The sequence below is a fragment of the Crocuta crocuta genome, unplaced genomic scaffold (genome assembly GCF_008692635.1).
Source record: "Crocuta crocuta isolate KB4526 unplaced genomic scaffold, BGI_CrCroc_1.0 scaffold72, whole genome shotgun sequence".
In the NCBI taxonomy this organism is placed as follows: Eukaryota; Metazoa; Chordata; class Mammalia; order Carnivora; family Hyaenidae; genus Crocuta; species Crocuta crocuta.
Genome location: NW_027529427.1, coordinates 3,187,500 through 3,203,421, shown reverse-complemented (window position 1 = coordinate 3,203,421; position 15,922 = coordinate 3,187,500). Strand labels below are relative to the sequence as shown.

The 15,922-nt window shown below is 43.8% G+C and overlaps 1 protein-coding gene across 1 annotated transcript in view; it reads right to left on the bottom strand.

Moving 5' to 3' along the window:
- Positions 1–15,922, bottom strand: part of ANO2 (anoctamin 2) — a 328,305-nt gene that overhangs the window by 224,384 nt on the left and 87,999 nt on the right. Inside the window, exons 9-10 of the mRNA XM_077759020.1 lie at positions 1,423–1,478; positions 294–335 (exon numbers count right to left, since the gene is read on the bottom strand). Of these exons, the coding sequence (XP_077615146.1) occupies positions 294–335; positions 1,423–1,478 (98 nt within the window). The remainder of the gene's footprint in view (positions 1–293; positions 336–1,422; positions 1,479–15,922) is intronic.

Here is a 15,922-nt window from a genome sequence, read left to right as displayed (position 1 = left end):
CTCAATTGAGCTCTTTCCTCATCGGAGGGGGAACAATGCTTCTGGGTAGACTGCTGAATAGATTTCAGGATGCTGAGCACTGTCTAGGCGCTAAATGCCAGTGTGAGCACCGCCCCCACACAGTCATGTCAATGACCAGAGACGGCCCTCATATTTCCAATGCCTGGAGGGTAGGGGCTGTGGAAGAGCTGCTGAAAAATGCAGAAGCAAGTAAACAGGACACTTGGGGCTAGCCCCACAGCCACCCACAGTCTTCTGTGCCAAACGCTCTGTGCAGCCCAGGGCCAGCTTACCTTTCTATCATTTGTGTCATCCCCTGGGCTGTCGTATTCACCCTGTAAGAGAGGAGAGATTGCTGCATAAAGCCAAGGGAATTATCAGAAACAGAGGAAGGATTTTTCTTTCGACCTTCTGGCGTCACCTCTTTCTGTCATTCCATTTTGAGGAAAGTCAAAAGCCAGACGCGGTAAGGAGCCAATACTCAGTTTGGTTAGTCATCAACACTTGCCATGTTTCCTCTGGACAGCTTCTTACACAAAGATGCCCCTCTCCTAACATGTCTGCCATCAGCCTGTGCCTCCTCAGAGCCAACGCAATGCAGAGGCCATGGCCAGCAAACCGTGTGAACTCACCCTGTGCCAGCACAAGCACCCCCTGTCCACAAGTGGCAGAACCTAACAGCATATTTGCCCACTCAGGGAGCCCCGCCTCTGCAGCCTCATTGGGCATGACTGTATGACCCATGGGAAAGAAGCAACCAATGAGCAGTGTGGTCATGAGGGCGCCTAGTTCATGGGCCAGGCAAGTTCTTCACAAAGCATCTTGAAGAATGTCATCGCACTGTATTGCGGAATGTTTATAACATGATTCCCAGTCGAGGAAAGCTTTACTTACAAGTCAGTCTGTTTTTGCTACTGAACCAAACAATAGCATAAGGAATTTTGAGAGATTGGCTTCAACAGTGTTAGAATATATTTGTTAAAAAACCTGATTCATAGTATATATCTGCCTATCCAGGATGAGGAATTTCACACCCACACAAAACAATCACACACAATGTCATCTTCAGTCTTTTTCGGGGTCTGACCATCCAGGATGTGTGTTACCGGGGGTCTTTGACTCTTCTACTGCCACCCACCCACCTTCACCACCACCTCCTCCCATCAAATACATCATGCCGCGTCTGCTTTTCCCAAACCACCGCGGGGCGCGTGGGGAACACTCCCACCAAAACCAGTTCATCCCGCGGTTGGGATAATACCCGGAGAGGCAGTTGGGGGAATTACTGTCGGGCCCGAGGAGGCCAGAATCAGCCCAGGTGTCTGAGCAGTGTGGCTCCCTCGTGCCCTGCCTGCCATGTACTCGGCCACCATGTCACCTGTGTTGCACAGCCATTGCAGACCGTGCGGAAATGATACTTACATCGTGGAGAGGGTAGGCAGCCTCATAGATGTTGTTTGCAATCAGAGAGTTGATGCCTGTGGAAGAAAGGAAGATGAAAATGGTAACTGTAGGGCAGGGGGTCCTCGACTTCCCCTCTGTCTGTTGAGACACTGCGTGCTCCTCCGTCATCCCCCAATCTAGAAGTTTCTGTGGAGCTTTAGTTCTTGGCGTAAGAACAAGATTTTTATTTCCCAAAAATAAAGTTCTCTTTCAGTATCAGATATGCTCCCCCTTTCCTCCTGCCCCCGGACCATGGCAGTCTCCACCAGCACCATCGGGGGATTACTACCTGTGTTCAGTGACAGGAATGACTCTATGGATTACTGTCATACGATCAGTAAAAGGATATGTCAGAGCATCCCACAGCACGTTTTCAGAATTCATTTCTGGTGTCTTCCCATTCCATCCCAGAGCAGTGCTTATTCCTGCCCGTGGCTGGTCTGCCTGGACCATCGCTCCCTAGGGTAGAGGGCCATAGGGCAGTGGTTCTCAAAGTGTGGTCTGGGGAACACTGGGAGTCCCCATGACCCTTTCAGGATGCTCCCAAGGTCAAAATAATTTTATAATAGCACTGGGACTTTTTTTACTTTTTCCCTCCTATTCTCTCATGAGTATACAGGGGGATGGCATCATCCCCCTGACAGCAAATGGAACGTGTGTTGTGTATTCTTGTGCTTTAAAATCTCCTCAGTTTGGGGGCACCTGGGTGGCTCTGTCAGTTAAGCATCCGACTTTGGCTGAGGTCATGATCTTAGGGTTCATGAGTTCTAGCCCTACATCAGGCTCTGTGCTGACAGCTTAGGGCCTGGAGCCTGCTTTGTCTTTCTCTCTCTCTCTCTCTCTCTCTCTCTGCTCCTCTCCCACTCACATTCACTCTCTCTCTCTCAAAAATAAACACTAAAAACAATTTTTTAAATTTCTCAGTTTTAACTTCTAATGCAATAAATACTGACTGATATAACCCACAGAAACAAAAGCCCTTTGGATGTGCTCAATAATTTTTTAAAAGTGTAATGGGTTCTTGAGATCAGAAAGTTTGAGAACCACATAGGAGATTCACTTTTTAATCCCAACAGTATTTCACACCACATGCACATAGCAGACCCTATGAAATACACGCTAAATGAGTCAATGACTGTCCCAAAGCTCCAGTATAGTCACAACAGAGAACTTTCTTTGCAACACAAAGGCGCTCTTATTTACTGGTTTCATTCATGGTTTTATTCAGAGACTGTAAAATGGTCTGTATGTTCTGACTCAGGATAGTCTGCCCTGGGTCACTGGCTCCCATATGGGAGACATTATATCCCACCAACCCTAAGTACCGACGACCCTACCATGCAACCATCTGAGGATGCACATGTAACCATGGAGCAGGAGGAGGAGGGGTAAGCTCTGGTTCATGGGGATTCCCCTTGTCTCAAACACACATTCTGCCCTGAACCATTCTTTCCAGAGAGACTACAGACCGTCATGAGATGAGAAGAAAATTGTTTTGGGAGGAAAACATGTATGATGTACAAATGCTAAGTAATCTGCATTTGCATGGCTCTGGATGAACGACAAGGATGGATAACAAATCTAGACAACATTTTCCACCTCCCCTTCCCAAGCGATACCCCACCCACATACTCAGAGACCACAGAGGCTTTCCAACAATCCTCTCTCCTCATCAGCCCCTTCTCCTTCAAACTCTGCCCCTATTTGCCTCATTTCTAGGGCCCTGGAAGCCAGGAGGACCAGCCATAGGCCCCATGTGGGAACAGAGGCCCTCGGAGGACTGCAGGGGGCGCTCTCGGAAGCGACCACTCTTGTAGTGAGTTGAGAGCCGCCGCATCACCAAAGGACCAGTCCTCTTCTGATTTTAAGTTTCCTCCCTGGAATGAACATAAACCACCCGAAATAACTTTGGGGGCTAGGGGGAACAGATGGTGGGTAAAAGGGAGTGCGGATGGGGGAGGGATGCATGGGGTGGGGGCCTGAATGAGCTGCAGATCTGTCTTACAAGACTAAAATTTCACTCTGAGCATCATTAATCAGTTCAAGAGCCATAGCCACAGCAATGTGAAGCCACCCTACAATAATCAAGGGGAGGAGTCCTGAGTGAGGAGAGGGGGTGGGGAGTGTCCCAATGCTACAAAAGGGCTGTCGACATGGATAGAGGCTGAAGCATCACAGGCGGATGGAGCTCTAAACTAGACCGCACCCTGTGCACTACCCCCATCCGATCAATCCGTGCACTCACACCCATGGTAGAAGCCACAGCAGCAACATACACCCTGAAGACAATCCCCAACCTGCATGGAAAAAGTTAAACAGGTGTTGAATTCTCTGCTGTGCTGGGCCCTGAGCACAGCAGCCTAGTGTCTGAAGGCATTAAGCTGACAGCGTGGATTCAAGGGTTCTGCTGCCAGATCCTCAGGAGGATCTCAATCACTCGAGGTCTCAAACAAAGCTTCCCTTGCACCACGTGCCTGGAACAGGCAGCTCACTTCACTTGTAGGATGCTGTCTGCCCCTGTTGTGTTACCTTGAAGGCTTACAAGGTACCCAAGGTCAGAGAGCATTCCCCCCTCCCCTGTATCTCTCATGGCCCCTAGTTCACTCCTGGGAACACAGAGGGGATAATGGTCGGTAAGAGTAACCAGCCCCATGGCTAAACGTATCTCAGTATCTCTCCCCATCTTTCCAATTTTCTAAGGCAACCTATGTTGATGAAGAACCTTTAAACTCCAGTCGATTAGTCTCTTTCCTAGAGAGGAAACCCAATCAATTGTTCTTTGTCTTGGAGTCAATACAATTCAGGTCATCAAACCTGAGTTGCCCCAACCCCGTTAACCACAGCCCCAAAATGCTGTACATGATGTGCCTCTGTCCCCCAGAGCTGTGTACCTCCTTTTTCCGGATGGCATCAGACAGGCAATCCCAACCAGTGGCTGTTGTAGGGGGAGGCAACAGCACATAAAAGAAAAAGGAATGGGGAGGGTGGGGGAGGCAAGTTGAAAATAACTATTCAGCCACAACTTCACCCAAGAATGGGGACTGCTTTGGCCTCTTAGGTCACCCACAGACTTCAGACACCAAGATCCCACCCCCAAACAAGCATGGAAATCAGTTTGAAAGAAGAAGAAAATAATCAAACGTTTTTTTAAAAGGAGTCTTCGCTTTGAAAACTGAAATTCTGAATTTTTTCCTCTCTTTTCAGCAAAAATGAGCTAATTGGTTCCATCATGCACCATTCCATCTGGCCATAATGGCAAAGCTTTCTTCTTTGGGATCACATCTAGTCTTTCCTCTCTGCTCTAGATCCAGGGAGACAGAGAGAGAGAGAGAGAGAGAGACAATCACTCATCCCAATGCCCCCAGAAGTGGGGCCAGCAAGAAGGAGGAAGCACAGAGGACACTGTCCTTTCCTTCTCCCCACAGAGAGAAGCAGTGTCTCAGCTCAAACACAGCACAGCTCACTGAGGACCCCCTCACTGACTCCCTACAGTCCCTTTGAGTCACTAGGTTCTTCATACTTCTTGCTCTAAGAACTATGATCCCTAAAGGAAGGGGCTTGCGCTTCCCCTCTGCCCAATGCCAACCACGCTCTTCACAGCCTGACCCCTGGCATCATCCAGAGGGTCAGGGCCAAAGAACAGAGCAGGGTAGGCTCAGGACCCAGGACTGGTACCTAAAACACACACTCAGAGCACAAAACCCGAGGCCTAGTGTTTAGCTTCCAAGACATCGCTGGTTTCCTGGACACAAAGGATCAACCAAAGCACAGTTTACGGTCGGCCTCCCAAAGAGAGCCTTGTTAAATCTATGAGTGCCGCTGGGTGATAGGGACGGCGGCTCAATTCCCTCCAGGCCAAACTCAAAGCAAACTTTCATCCAGTGGGACAGGTACTTAGAGGGATGGGGCTGAACTCTTGAAAACCCATTTGGTTTTGATTCCCCCCAGAACAGGGACCAGTCCTCCCGGCATTCTGCTTTCATCCCCTACTCCAGCCGGACGTAAATCTAAACCAGAGGCCCCAGACGGTGCATTTAACAGAGACTATATTTACCCATCACCAAATTGTCTTGACGTGTGCTTAATTACTTAAATGCCTTTAATCCCAAGCCTTTTCTTCTAACAAAATATAAACCAGTTCAGCTGGATGAATGATAAACCAGATGTTTACAACACACAACACGGTCTGGCTTCGGTCAAAATAATTAAGACATCATCTCCTGAGTGGGGAGGAGAGAGGCCCAAAGTGTACATTTGTTGAAATGCCCTGACACCAAAATGTCTATGAAAATGTAGTTCCATCAATCTGTAATTTTCTGTCCATGAAAAGGCAGCAATAACTTCCATACGAAAGGAGTAGAAAAGGTGTCTCTCTCTCCCTCTGACGTGGTCAAGGGGGCTTGCGTTTCTCTCCACAGTAAAGTGTGCTTTAAAGGCATATAGCCAGTAATACTGCAGTAATGTTGTATGGTGCAGATGCAACTACACTTATGGGGAGCACTGGACAATGTGCACAACTGTTGAATCACAATGTTGTACACTTGAAACTAATAGAATACTGTATGTTAATTACACTTCAATTTTTTTAACTTTTTATTTTATTTTTGAGACAGAGACAGAGTGCAAGCTGGGGAGGGGCAGAGAGAGAGGGAGACAGAATCTGAAGCAGGCTCCAGGCTTTGAGCTGTCAGCACAGAGCCCAAAGTGGAGCTCATACTCACGAACTGTGAGATCATGACCTGAGCTGAAGTCAGCCACTTAATCGACTGACCCACCCAGCGCTTAACCAACTGAGCCACCCAGATGCCCCAACACTTCAATTTTTTAAAAAAGGCATTGCAAGATAGGGTGAATTTGCAGTCCTGACACATGATCTTACATTATGTTGATTAAGGAGGCATCATGGTGCTAAGGAGGCACCAAGTTTCACCAGGCCAAGCCTGCTCACACACTACCAGCACCATGCAGAAGCCAAACTCATGAAAATATTTGCTCTCTGAACACTGTGTGCATATTCGTCCATAATCCTCCACTTCCAGGAGTGAATAAGAGGGAAAGAAGTTTACAGAAGGCACAGAAGAAACCCTCGCAATTATAAACTAGACCATCACCAAATGCCAATCCACCCATACTTTTTTAAGGTCAGTAACCCTTTCTTTACCTTATTATGCTTGTTTTGACTCTCCTGCTTATCCTTCCGCCAAAGGGGAAAAAAAGAAAGTCCACAAGGCCTTACTGCACAAAAGAGACTGAATGCTAAATGTCCATATGACAAATGTTAGAAAAGTAACAGCAACAATTAGGCCTTTCACGAGGATGACTTGGTTGTCATAGGGTACGTCAGAAAACCAGTGGCCAAATCCCCAGGGGACAGAGCATTCTGCACGATTCTTTCCAATTCCTGGATGTGAACAGGTCAAGAAGCCTGTGGCAGCCAGCCCACAGTCATCTTTATCTAACTTTAGAGTTCTTAAGAATCACCTCGGTAGCTTGTTAGAAATGCAGCTCTTGGAGCCCTGTCCCCCCTCCACAGTCTGACCCAGCAAATCCAGCTTGGGATTTGGAGAGCCAGGGGTTTCCGAGGTACACCAGGGGACCTGGATGCCTTTGGAGTGTGGCCACACCCAAGTAATGTCACCCAGGGCTGTGGGCAAAGGAACGATGTAGGTATGCAATCTTTTCTCCCTATCATGCTAACCAGTGGTCCTGAATCCTCCCTGTACTCACTTCCCCTTCACTGTCTTCTCCCATGGTCTTTGAGGTCCATAAACATCATGCCACCTCAAGTCCTGGGTATGGCCCAGAACCTTCTCACTGCGAATTTATAGGCGAGCAGGTCCCCTCTCTAAGTCTAGCTGGCTCTTATGGAAAGGAGACCACGTTACTCCTTTGAATCAAAGTCTATGAAATGTTGGACCTGGAATTAGAAGCTTCAAGCACACTGTGGGGTTCCTCTTTTTTTTTTTTTAAAGTTTTTAATGTTTTATTTATTTCTAGGCGAGAGAGAGAGACAGCGTGAGCAGGGAAGGGTCAGAGAGAGAGGGGGACACAGACTCTGAAACAGGCTCCAGGCTCCGAGCTGGCAGTCAGCACAGAGCCCGACACGGGGCTCGAATGTGGGGTTCCTCTTTATGTTACAAGGAAAGAAAGGGGCCCAGTGAGGAAATGTGACTTGACCTAAGTTTCTCAATTTGCTTATCCCAGAGCTGAAATGCTACCTGCTTCTCCAGTCTTGCTGGGTGTGTGTGCCGATCTTCCTTCTTCTCCTTCTAGATACACACTCTCCCCTCCTCCATCTGACATGAATGAGCTCCCTTGATCTCTGGTTTTCCACTGGGTTCAGCAGGCCAGTGGAAAGTGGGACCCCTGACCTCCTCCATGAACAGTCACCTGCTTGTCCCAATGAGTCTCCTCTACCTAGTTCCATCCATCCACGTTCCAGTAACCTCTCTCTCACCTCATGGATCTAGAGCTAGGAACAGCTTTACTGCTGTGAATTCCTGGCATCCCCAACTACCTGTCCACACCTTTGTAAATGGTATTTCAGTATTTCTACCTTAAATTATCCCACTTTGAGTGTGTCACTTGTTCCTGTTGGGACCCTGATTCTCTGGAGTGGCTCCTGTCATGTCTTTTGTATTATCTGCCCTCCTTGCATGTATCTCTCTTGCCAGACAGCCACATGGCAGCTTATTTCCTCTTCTCAAATATTACCTCATATCTAAGACCCATAAGAGCAGTAATTTGTGTCTGTTGTGTCTGGCTGATTCACTACTCATTCCTTAATTTTAGAATATGAATGACACATGGTAGATGCTCAATAAATATCTGTTGAGTGAGTGAATGGATGTTACACTGGGAAGACCTCAGCTTCCACTTCCACTGAGAAACCTTTCCCAGATAACCACATCTATTTATTCATTAATTTAAGTGAACTTAATTTAATTAATTAATTTAAAGAGAACTGAAGAAGAGCCAGGAACCTGGGTTCTAAATCTGGCTCTTAACCCCTGACCTTGGGCACCCTGTTAGTCTCTCGGCTGTGAAGTTAGGTAATACTTGCTGACCCTACTTTGGACAGTGGCTTCAAGGATCATATGAGAAATAAGTGTGAAAGTGCACATGTGCAAGGGGTCCTTATTATTCTGGCTACAGTAATACCTTATGTGTTCAGAGAGCTTTTATTTGCTTATCTCAGTTGTCACAACAGAGAGCCCAGAAGGAAGAAAAAGTACCTCGATCTCACAAAACCCATTCCCTAAGGTTGCGTGCCATAACCACAGCAGAATACTCAGACCCTCCCTCAATGTATTTTCTCTCTTTGCTCCAAATTCTAATAAGCTTCTTTTTCTGTCTCCCAAACAGCAAAGTAAAACTGAAAGAGCAGAATTCAGAAGGAGGTTACCAGAGTCAAAAATTCAAGATATCTGAGAGTATGGGACAACCAAACCTAACAATAAATACTTTGGTAATCCTCAAGAAAACATTTTAAAAACTTATGGGTTTTTTAAAAAATTTTTTCAATGTTTGTTTAGTTTTGAGAGAGAAAGAGAGACACAGAACCTGAGCATGGGAGGAGCAGAGGTAGGGAGACAGAGAATCTGAAGCAGGCTCCAGGCTCTGAACTGTCAGCACAGAGCCCAACACAGATCTTGAATTCACAAACTGTGAGATCATGACCTGAGCTGAAGATGCTCAACCAACTGAGCCACCCTAAAAACTTCTGTTCTTACTGATGATCCTGAACCATCCAAAAAAAGTTACATATGCATTTATATAGAGGATATACCTTGATCTATTCTACATAAAAAAGCAGAGAATAGTATGAGAGATTTTAGAAAAAGATGTTGCTGAGGACATTAAAAGCTAAACCACTAACCATATTCCCCTTTCACTTTGGTTCAAGGTCAAATTTGCAGCCCAACTGTAGGAACTACAGAGCCTTAAGGTTTAAATATTTGTATTCCATTTTTCCCCCTTGCTTTGACATTCTATTTTAATTTGTGTTTTTCCTGGTTCTTATTTCTTTATTTATATTATGCTGTTTTATTGTTTTTCTTGTAAGCTACCTCAGAAATTTTGTGGAACAAGACAGGAATATAAATAATTCCATACATGCAACTCATACACAACTTCATGCTTTGCAAAACTAGGCTCTCCAAAAAAAAATGTTTTTTCTACAAAGAAAGAAGTGATAATATTAAATGAACAGGAGTGTGTCTGACTTGCTATTGTCTTTAGTATATTTTCCATCTTCGATTCTAATCTTTCTTATTTTTGCCATCTTCTAATTCCCTTTGTAATTAAGTACAATGGCAAAGGGAAGAAAGCTTTGTAAACTGGCCACAGTAATGACCAAACAAAAAGTAATTCCGGGGGTGAAGGATCGAGAAAAACACCTTGCAATACCATTCTAAGCACTGTCCTGTTCTCCCTTGTTCTCTTCTTTTTATGAGGCAAATTCCTCTGGAGGAATCTAAGTCAATTCTAGTCATTTGTGCTTCTCTATAAAACCAGAGAGAAGGGCAATAAAATAAAAATGTACCCCATGGCTCAAACGGCCATATTATCTTGAGGCCTCTGAGTGTCATTACATTCCTCGTTTTTTCTGATCTTCTAAGTAAGATGGTACATTGGCCAAAGAGCTTAAGGGGAACTTGACTTTCCAGCACAGAAGACAAACAAGTTGAAAATCAGCCTGGGGCTTCTCTTCTGCTGGGAAGCAGAGACGTTCGGTGACATGTCCCTTGTTACAAAGCTAGTAAATCATCGGCAGCTACTGTTGAACTAACAGCCTATTAGATGGGGGTTAGGGCTTCAACGTATGGATCGGGGGAGGATCAGATCTGAACTGATCTGATGAACAAACACCAAGTTCATAACAATAGGTAACTATTAAGAAGTTTGGATTTTATCTATGGGAAATGTGGATCTATTTTGTCATTCCAAATGGACCAGTGGAAATAATCAGATATACATTTTAAGAAGCTCATACAGGCTGTTAATTTTATGTTATGGGTTAAAAATGGGTAAAACTAGGGTTAAGAAGACCTCTTAGTGGTTGGGATAGTAAATTCAAGTAAAAACACAGTTGATATACAGTAGGATAATGTCTGTAAAGAGTCAAATTGTGCCTATTTGATAGATATTCATAAGATCAACCCAACAGCACTTTGTTACAGTTTCTGGATTGAGAAATTAAGAACTAGATAGAGTTCACTGAAATTTGGGGTACATGGATGGGAGCTGGGTTGTCCCCGCAAAGGGAAATCTGTATTTTTTTTTTTTTGGTTAATGTTGTGCTTAAGGTTCATTCAGAGCATCTGCATGAAGACGATGAGTGTGTAGTTAGACATTTTGTTCTGAGAATCTAGAGAAAAAATAATTCATCACTTGATTTTCATAATGCCCATGCTTAAAGTACAGAAAGCAACAATGGGGTTTTAAAATTTATTTGTATAGTGAGTTGCTTATAGAATGAGGAAGAGGCTTTATAATATGTTAGCTTCAGTTTTCCTTCATTTTCATCATTTTGTAAGTACAGGAAAACTGAGGCTAATGAACACAATAGTCTACCAAAATCTAACCCAATTTAGTAGAGGCAGAACTTGAACTCACTTCTCCATGTTTCCCTGCCAAAGGCCTAGCAGAAGTACCTTGGTGTTTTAGGACCTAAGGTTCAACATATGTTAAAAGAAGGTAGGCTCTTCCTTCCAATTCAAGCGCCTATATATCAGTGGCCAGATAGCTACTGCTTCTGTAGTAACAGACTTTAAAGATTCAACCTAATTCCACCTGTAGATCACAGCATCCCGTAGGTGGTGGAAATAGGATTTGAAGCAAAGAGACCCAACTTCTAGACCCATTTCTGACAGTGACTCAGTATGTGACCCTAGACAAGTCACATGCCCTCTCTGTCCCCATTTGCAGAATTAGTGACATGACAACTTTGCCCTGAGCTATGAAGTGAATACTGGATAATTTCTGTTGATGCTTAGACACACACATGGAAGCTATTTGCTTCTACCTCTGTGTTCCCACTGCACTCTGTAACTGTCTCTATAGTCGTACCTAGCAGATTAGCTCATAAGTATTTATTTATATAACTGTCTGTACAGCTAAACTAAGAGCTCTCAAGGCTAGAAATTAGGTCAAATTCATCTTGGTATCTCTCAGCTTCTATAACATCATTTGACACAGAGAAGGTGCTCAAAATATGTTTTCTGAATGTCAAAAAAGAAAGAAATTTTTGAAAACTACTCAACAGCAACAAAATTCTTAAGAGGTTTGATCTGAGACATCATCAAAAAACTCAGAGCCTCAAAGGAAAAAACAAACAAACACTTCAGTGTTAAAGTAGAGGATCCTAAAGGCCTTTTGACAACCTAGAGATGGTCTCTCAAAATAAACTTCAGTTTTCAAGGACTTCCTAGTCTACAAGACAAACAGCTTTGTCCTCAATCTTCTCAAAGACTGCAAGATAGATGTTATAATCCCATTGTACACCCAAGGAAACTGAGTTGCAGAGACATTATTTGTCACAGCTACAATTACCAGCAACTGTATGGCTAATAGGCTAGCCACGTTTAATTAATTTCCTAAATCAAATTCACAGAGTAAAATGTGCAAAGCAGACAGCTAGGTGCACAGGAGCATAAGAAATGATTCAACACACCTGAAGGACTATTTGGGAGCCTAGTCCATAGACATAGCAATCAGCAAGAAAGAGACTGATTTTAGTGGGAGTTCCAAGGATAGGGCATTGGAAGAGCCCATGGGACAGCTGTGTTCGGTCTGGGGACGGGCATGTGGGAGATAGGGGGAGGACATTCAGGTGAAGGGAACCATGTGAGCAAAAACAGAGAAGACTGTGGTCATAGTAACAGGAAGAGAAGCAGGGGAGAGAGGGAAGGAGGGGAAATTATATAGAAATGGACACGATTTTAAGATTCTGGTGAGCATCTCAGTGGAGATATCCATCTGGCAGTTGGAAATGTTGGGCTAGAATTGGTGAAAGAAGTGAGAAGTAAAAATACATGGTTCCTAATCATCTTATAGAGAGAAAAGTAAGGAGGCCAAGGGAATATGGAGTAGAAAACATCTAAATCTAGAAGGAAGAAAAACCAGAGAAAGTACGGTCTATGAAGCAGCAATAGAATGGCAACAGAGGGGCAACCTGGGTGGCTCAATCATTAAGCGTCCATCGCTTGACCTCGGCTCAGGTCACAATCTCACAGTTCACGGGATCAAACCCTATGTGGGGCTCTGCGATGTCAGTCCAGAGCCTGCTTGGGATTCTCTCTATCCCTCTCTTTCTGCCCCTCCCCTGCTCACACACACACTCTTGCTCTCTCTCTCTCTCTCAAAATAAAAAATAAATATTACCAAAAAAAAAAAAAAAAAAAATAAAAAAAAAAAAAAAAAAAAAGAATGGTCACAGATTAGTACAGCAGTAGCATCTTCCTGGATATCAACTCTCAGAGGATGGAGGTCCATACAGAAGGTATGGAAGGATGTAGGAGGTTAAGGAAGAGGAAGACTAAGAAAAATGCCATGAAATGTGGGACACTGGAAGTCACCTGTGACATCTGAGGGAGCAGATTTGGTCAAATTGGGGACGGCATAACAGGATAAAAGGCAGATTAATGGAAGTGAGGAGTGAACTGGTCAAGAAGTGAGGTAAATTCAAGAATTCTGGGGGGCGCCTGGGTGGCTCAGTTGGTTAAACGTCCGGCTTCAGCTCAGGTCATGGGTTCATGGGTTCAAGTCCCACACTGGGCTCTGTGCTGACAGCTAGCTCAGAGCCTGGAGCCTGTTTCAGATTCTGTGTCTCCCTCTCTATCTGACCTTCCCCTGCTCACACTGTCTCTCTCTCTCTCAGAAATAAATAAAAAACATTTAAAAAAAGAATTCTGATAGAAGTCATGAGAAAATATAAAATACATTCTAAGATCTCTTGACTCTTCTGGTTGTCCTTGTAATCAAGGAAAAATGGCTGCTCCAAGTGAGGGCTTCAGTCCTTCCATGGAATCAAGCTGGGCTAATTAATGTCCTGGCCTCTGTACGTTGTTTTTGTACCCTGCAACTTTGATGAATTCTTGGATCAGTTCTAGTAGGCTTCTGGTGGAGTCTGTCGGGTTTTCTATGTCGAGTATCATGTTGTCTGCAAAAAGTGTAAGTTTGACTTCTTCTTTACCAATTCTGATGCCTTTTGTTGTCTGATGGCTGATGTTAGGACTTCCAGCACTATGTTAAACAACAGTGGTGAGAGTGGACATCCCTGTCATGTTCCTGATCTCAGGGGGGAAGCTCTCAGTTTTTCCCCGTTGAGGATGATGTTAGCTGAGGGCTTCTCATAGATGGCTTTTATGATGTTTAAGTAAGTTCCTTCTATCCTGACTTTCTAGAGGGTCTTTATTAAGAAGGGATGCTGTATTTTGTCAAATGTTTTTTCTCCATCTATTGACAGGATATGATTTTTATCTTTTCTTTTGTTGATGGAATGTATCACATTGATTGATTTGCAAATATTGAATCAGCCCTGTAACCCAGGAATGAATCCCACTTGGTCTTGGTGGATAATTCTTTTTATCTGCTGTTGAATTCGATTTCCAAGGATCTTGTTGAGGATTTTTGCATCCGTATTCATCAGGGATATTGGCCTGTAGTTCTCTTTTTTTGCTGGGTCTCTGTCTGGCTTGGGAATCAAAGTGATGCTGGCTTCATAAGATGAGAATGGAAGTTTTCCTTCGATTTCTATTTTTTAGAGTAGTTTGAGAAGAATAGGTATTAATTCTGTTTTAAATGTCTGGTAGAATTCCCCAGGGAAGCCATCTGGCCGAGGGCTCTTATTTGTTGGGAGACTTTTGATAACTGACTCCATTTCCTCACAGTTATGGGTCTGTTCAGATTTTCTATCTCTTCCCGTGTGAATTTTGGTAGTGAGTGTGTGTTTAGGAATTTGTCCATTTCTTCCAAGTTGTCTAGGTTGCTGGCATATAATTTTTCATAGTACTCCCTAATAATTGCTTGTACTTCTGAGGGGTTGGTTGTAATAAGTCCTTTTTCATTCATGATTTTGTCTATTTGGGTGCTCTCTCTTTTCTTTTTGAGAAGCCTGGCTAGAGGTTTGTCAATTTTATTTTTTCAAAAAACCAACTCTTGGTTTCATTGATCTATTCAACTGTTTCTTTGGTTTCTATATTGTTTATTTCTGCCCTGATTTTTATTATTTCTCTTCTCCTACTGGGTTTGAGGTACTCTTGTTGCTCTCCTTCTAGTTCCTTTAGGTGAGCTGTTAGATTTTGTACTTGTGCTTTTTCTAATTTCTTGAAATAGGTCTGGAATGCAATGTACTTTCCTCTTAGGACTGTCTTTGCCACATCCCATAGAGTTTGGATTATTGTATTTTCATTTTAATTTGTTTCCATATATTTTTTAATTTCTTCTCTAATTGCCTGATTGGTCCATTAGTTCTTTAGTAGGATGTTCTTTAACCTCCATGTTTTTGGAGGTTTTCCAGACTTCTTCCTGTGATTGATTTCAAGTTTCATAACATTGTGATCTGAAAGTGTGCATGGTATGATCTCAATTCTTTTATATTTATTGAGGGCTGCTTTATGTCCCAGTATGTGATCTATCTTGGAGAATGTGCCATGTGCACTTGAGAAGAAAGTGAATTCCATGGCTTCAGGATGTAGAGTTCATCAGCACCACGTTCCAGACAAACAACATCATATATAAGACCTGACTTTTAAAAACTGGAGTGTTATTTGAGATTTTGTAGCAAGATGAATATATCAACACAACCCATCATACATAAATTGCCCCCTGAGAAGTTCTGCACTATACTAAAGGCACTATCACTACATAAAACCTGTTCTGGTCCCTTCTACTGTACCACTCCCTTGGTACTAAGGCAGCTTATGAGTCCTCCCACAAAACTCTCCAATGTTAGCTTTATTATCATTAGCACTGTTGTGATTCCTTGGCTTGACTGGCTACATTATTCACTAGACCTGCCTCTAAATGACTGGACTCTTTTTAAACTCAAGTCTGCCTCAAAAGCCAAAGATTTACCAGCCCAGAGTGTATTCTGAAGGGATTTCTCTCAAAGGTTTCAAAAGCCATTCTGAGTGCTGGTAGCACCTTTGGAAAGAGCTCCGGCCTGTAGAGTGATTCCTGCAGAAAGAACGCATGCTTGTGCTCGTCAGGTCCCATCTCCACCTCAGCTATTTTGTGTGTTTTCTGCAAAATCTGCCAGCATCAGTCAGCCAGCCCTATGGGCTACCTAATGCTGACATTCCTACTGCAAAGACTAATACCCTCAAGTTTCAAAAGCAAATCACCAAGGGAACAGATTCAGCCACTTTCAGTGATAGGAATGCTGAACTATGGAGCCTCACCTTCAGAAGAACGTGTGACGTCCAGAAAGTCACTCACCCTTTGGGAGGTCAGCTCCTTCACACATAAAGGGAGG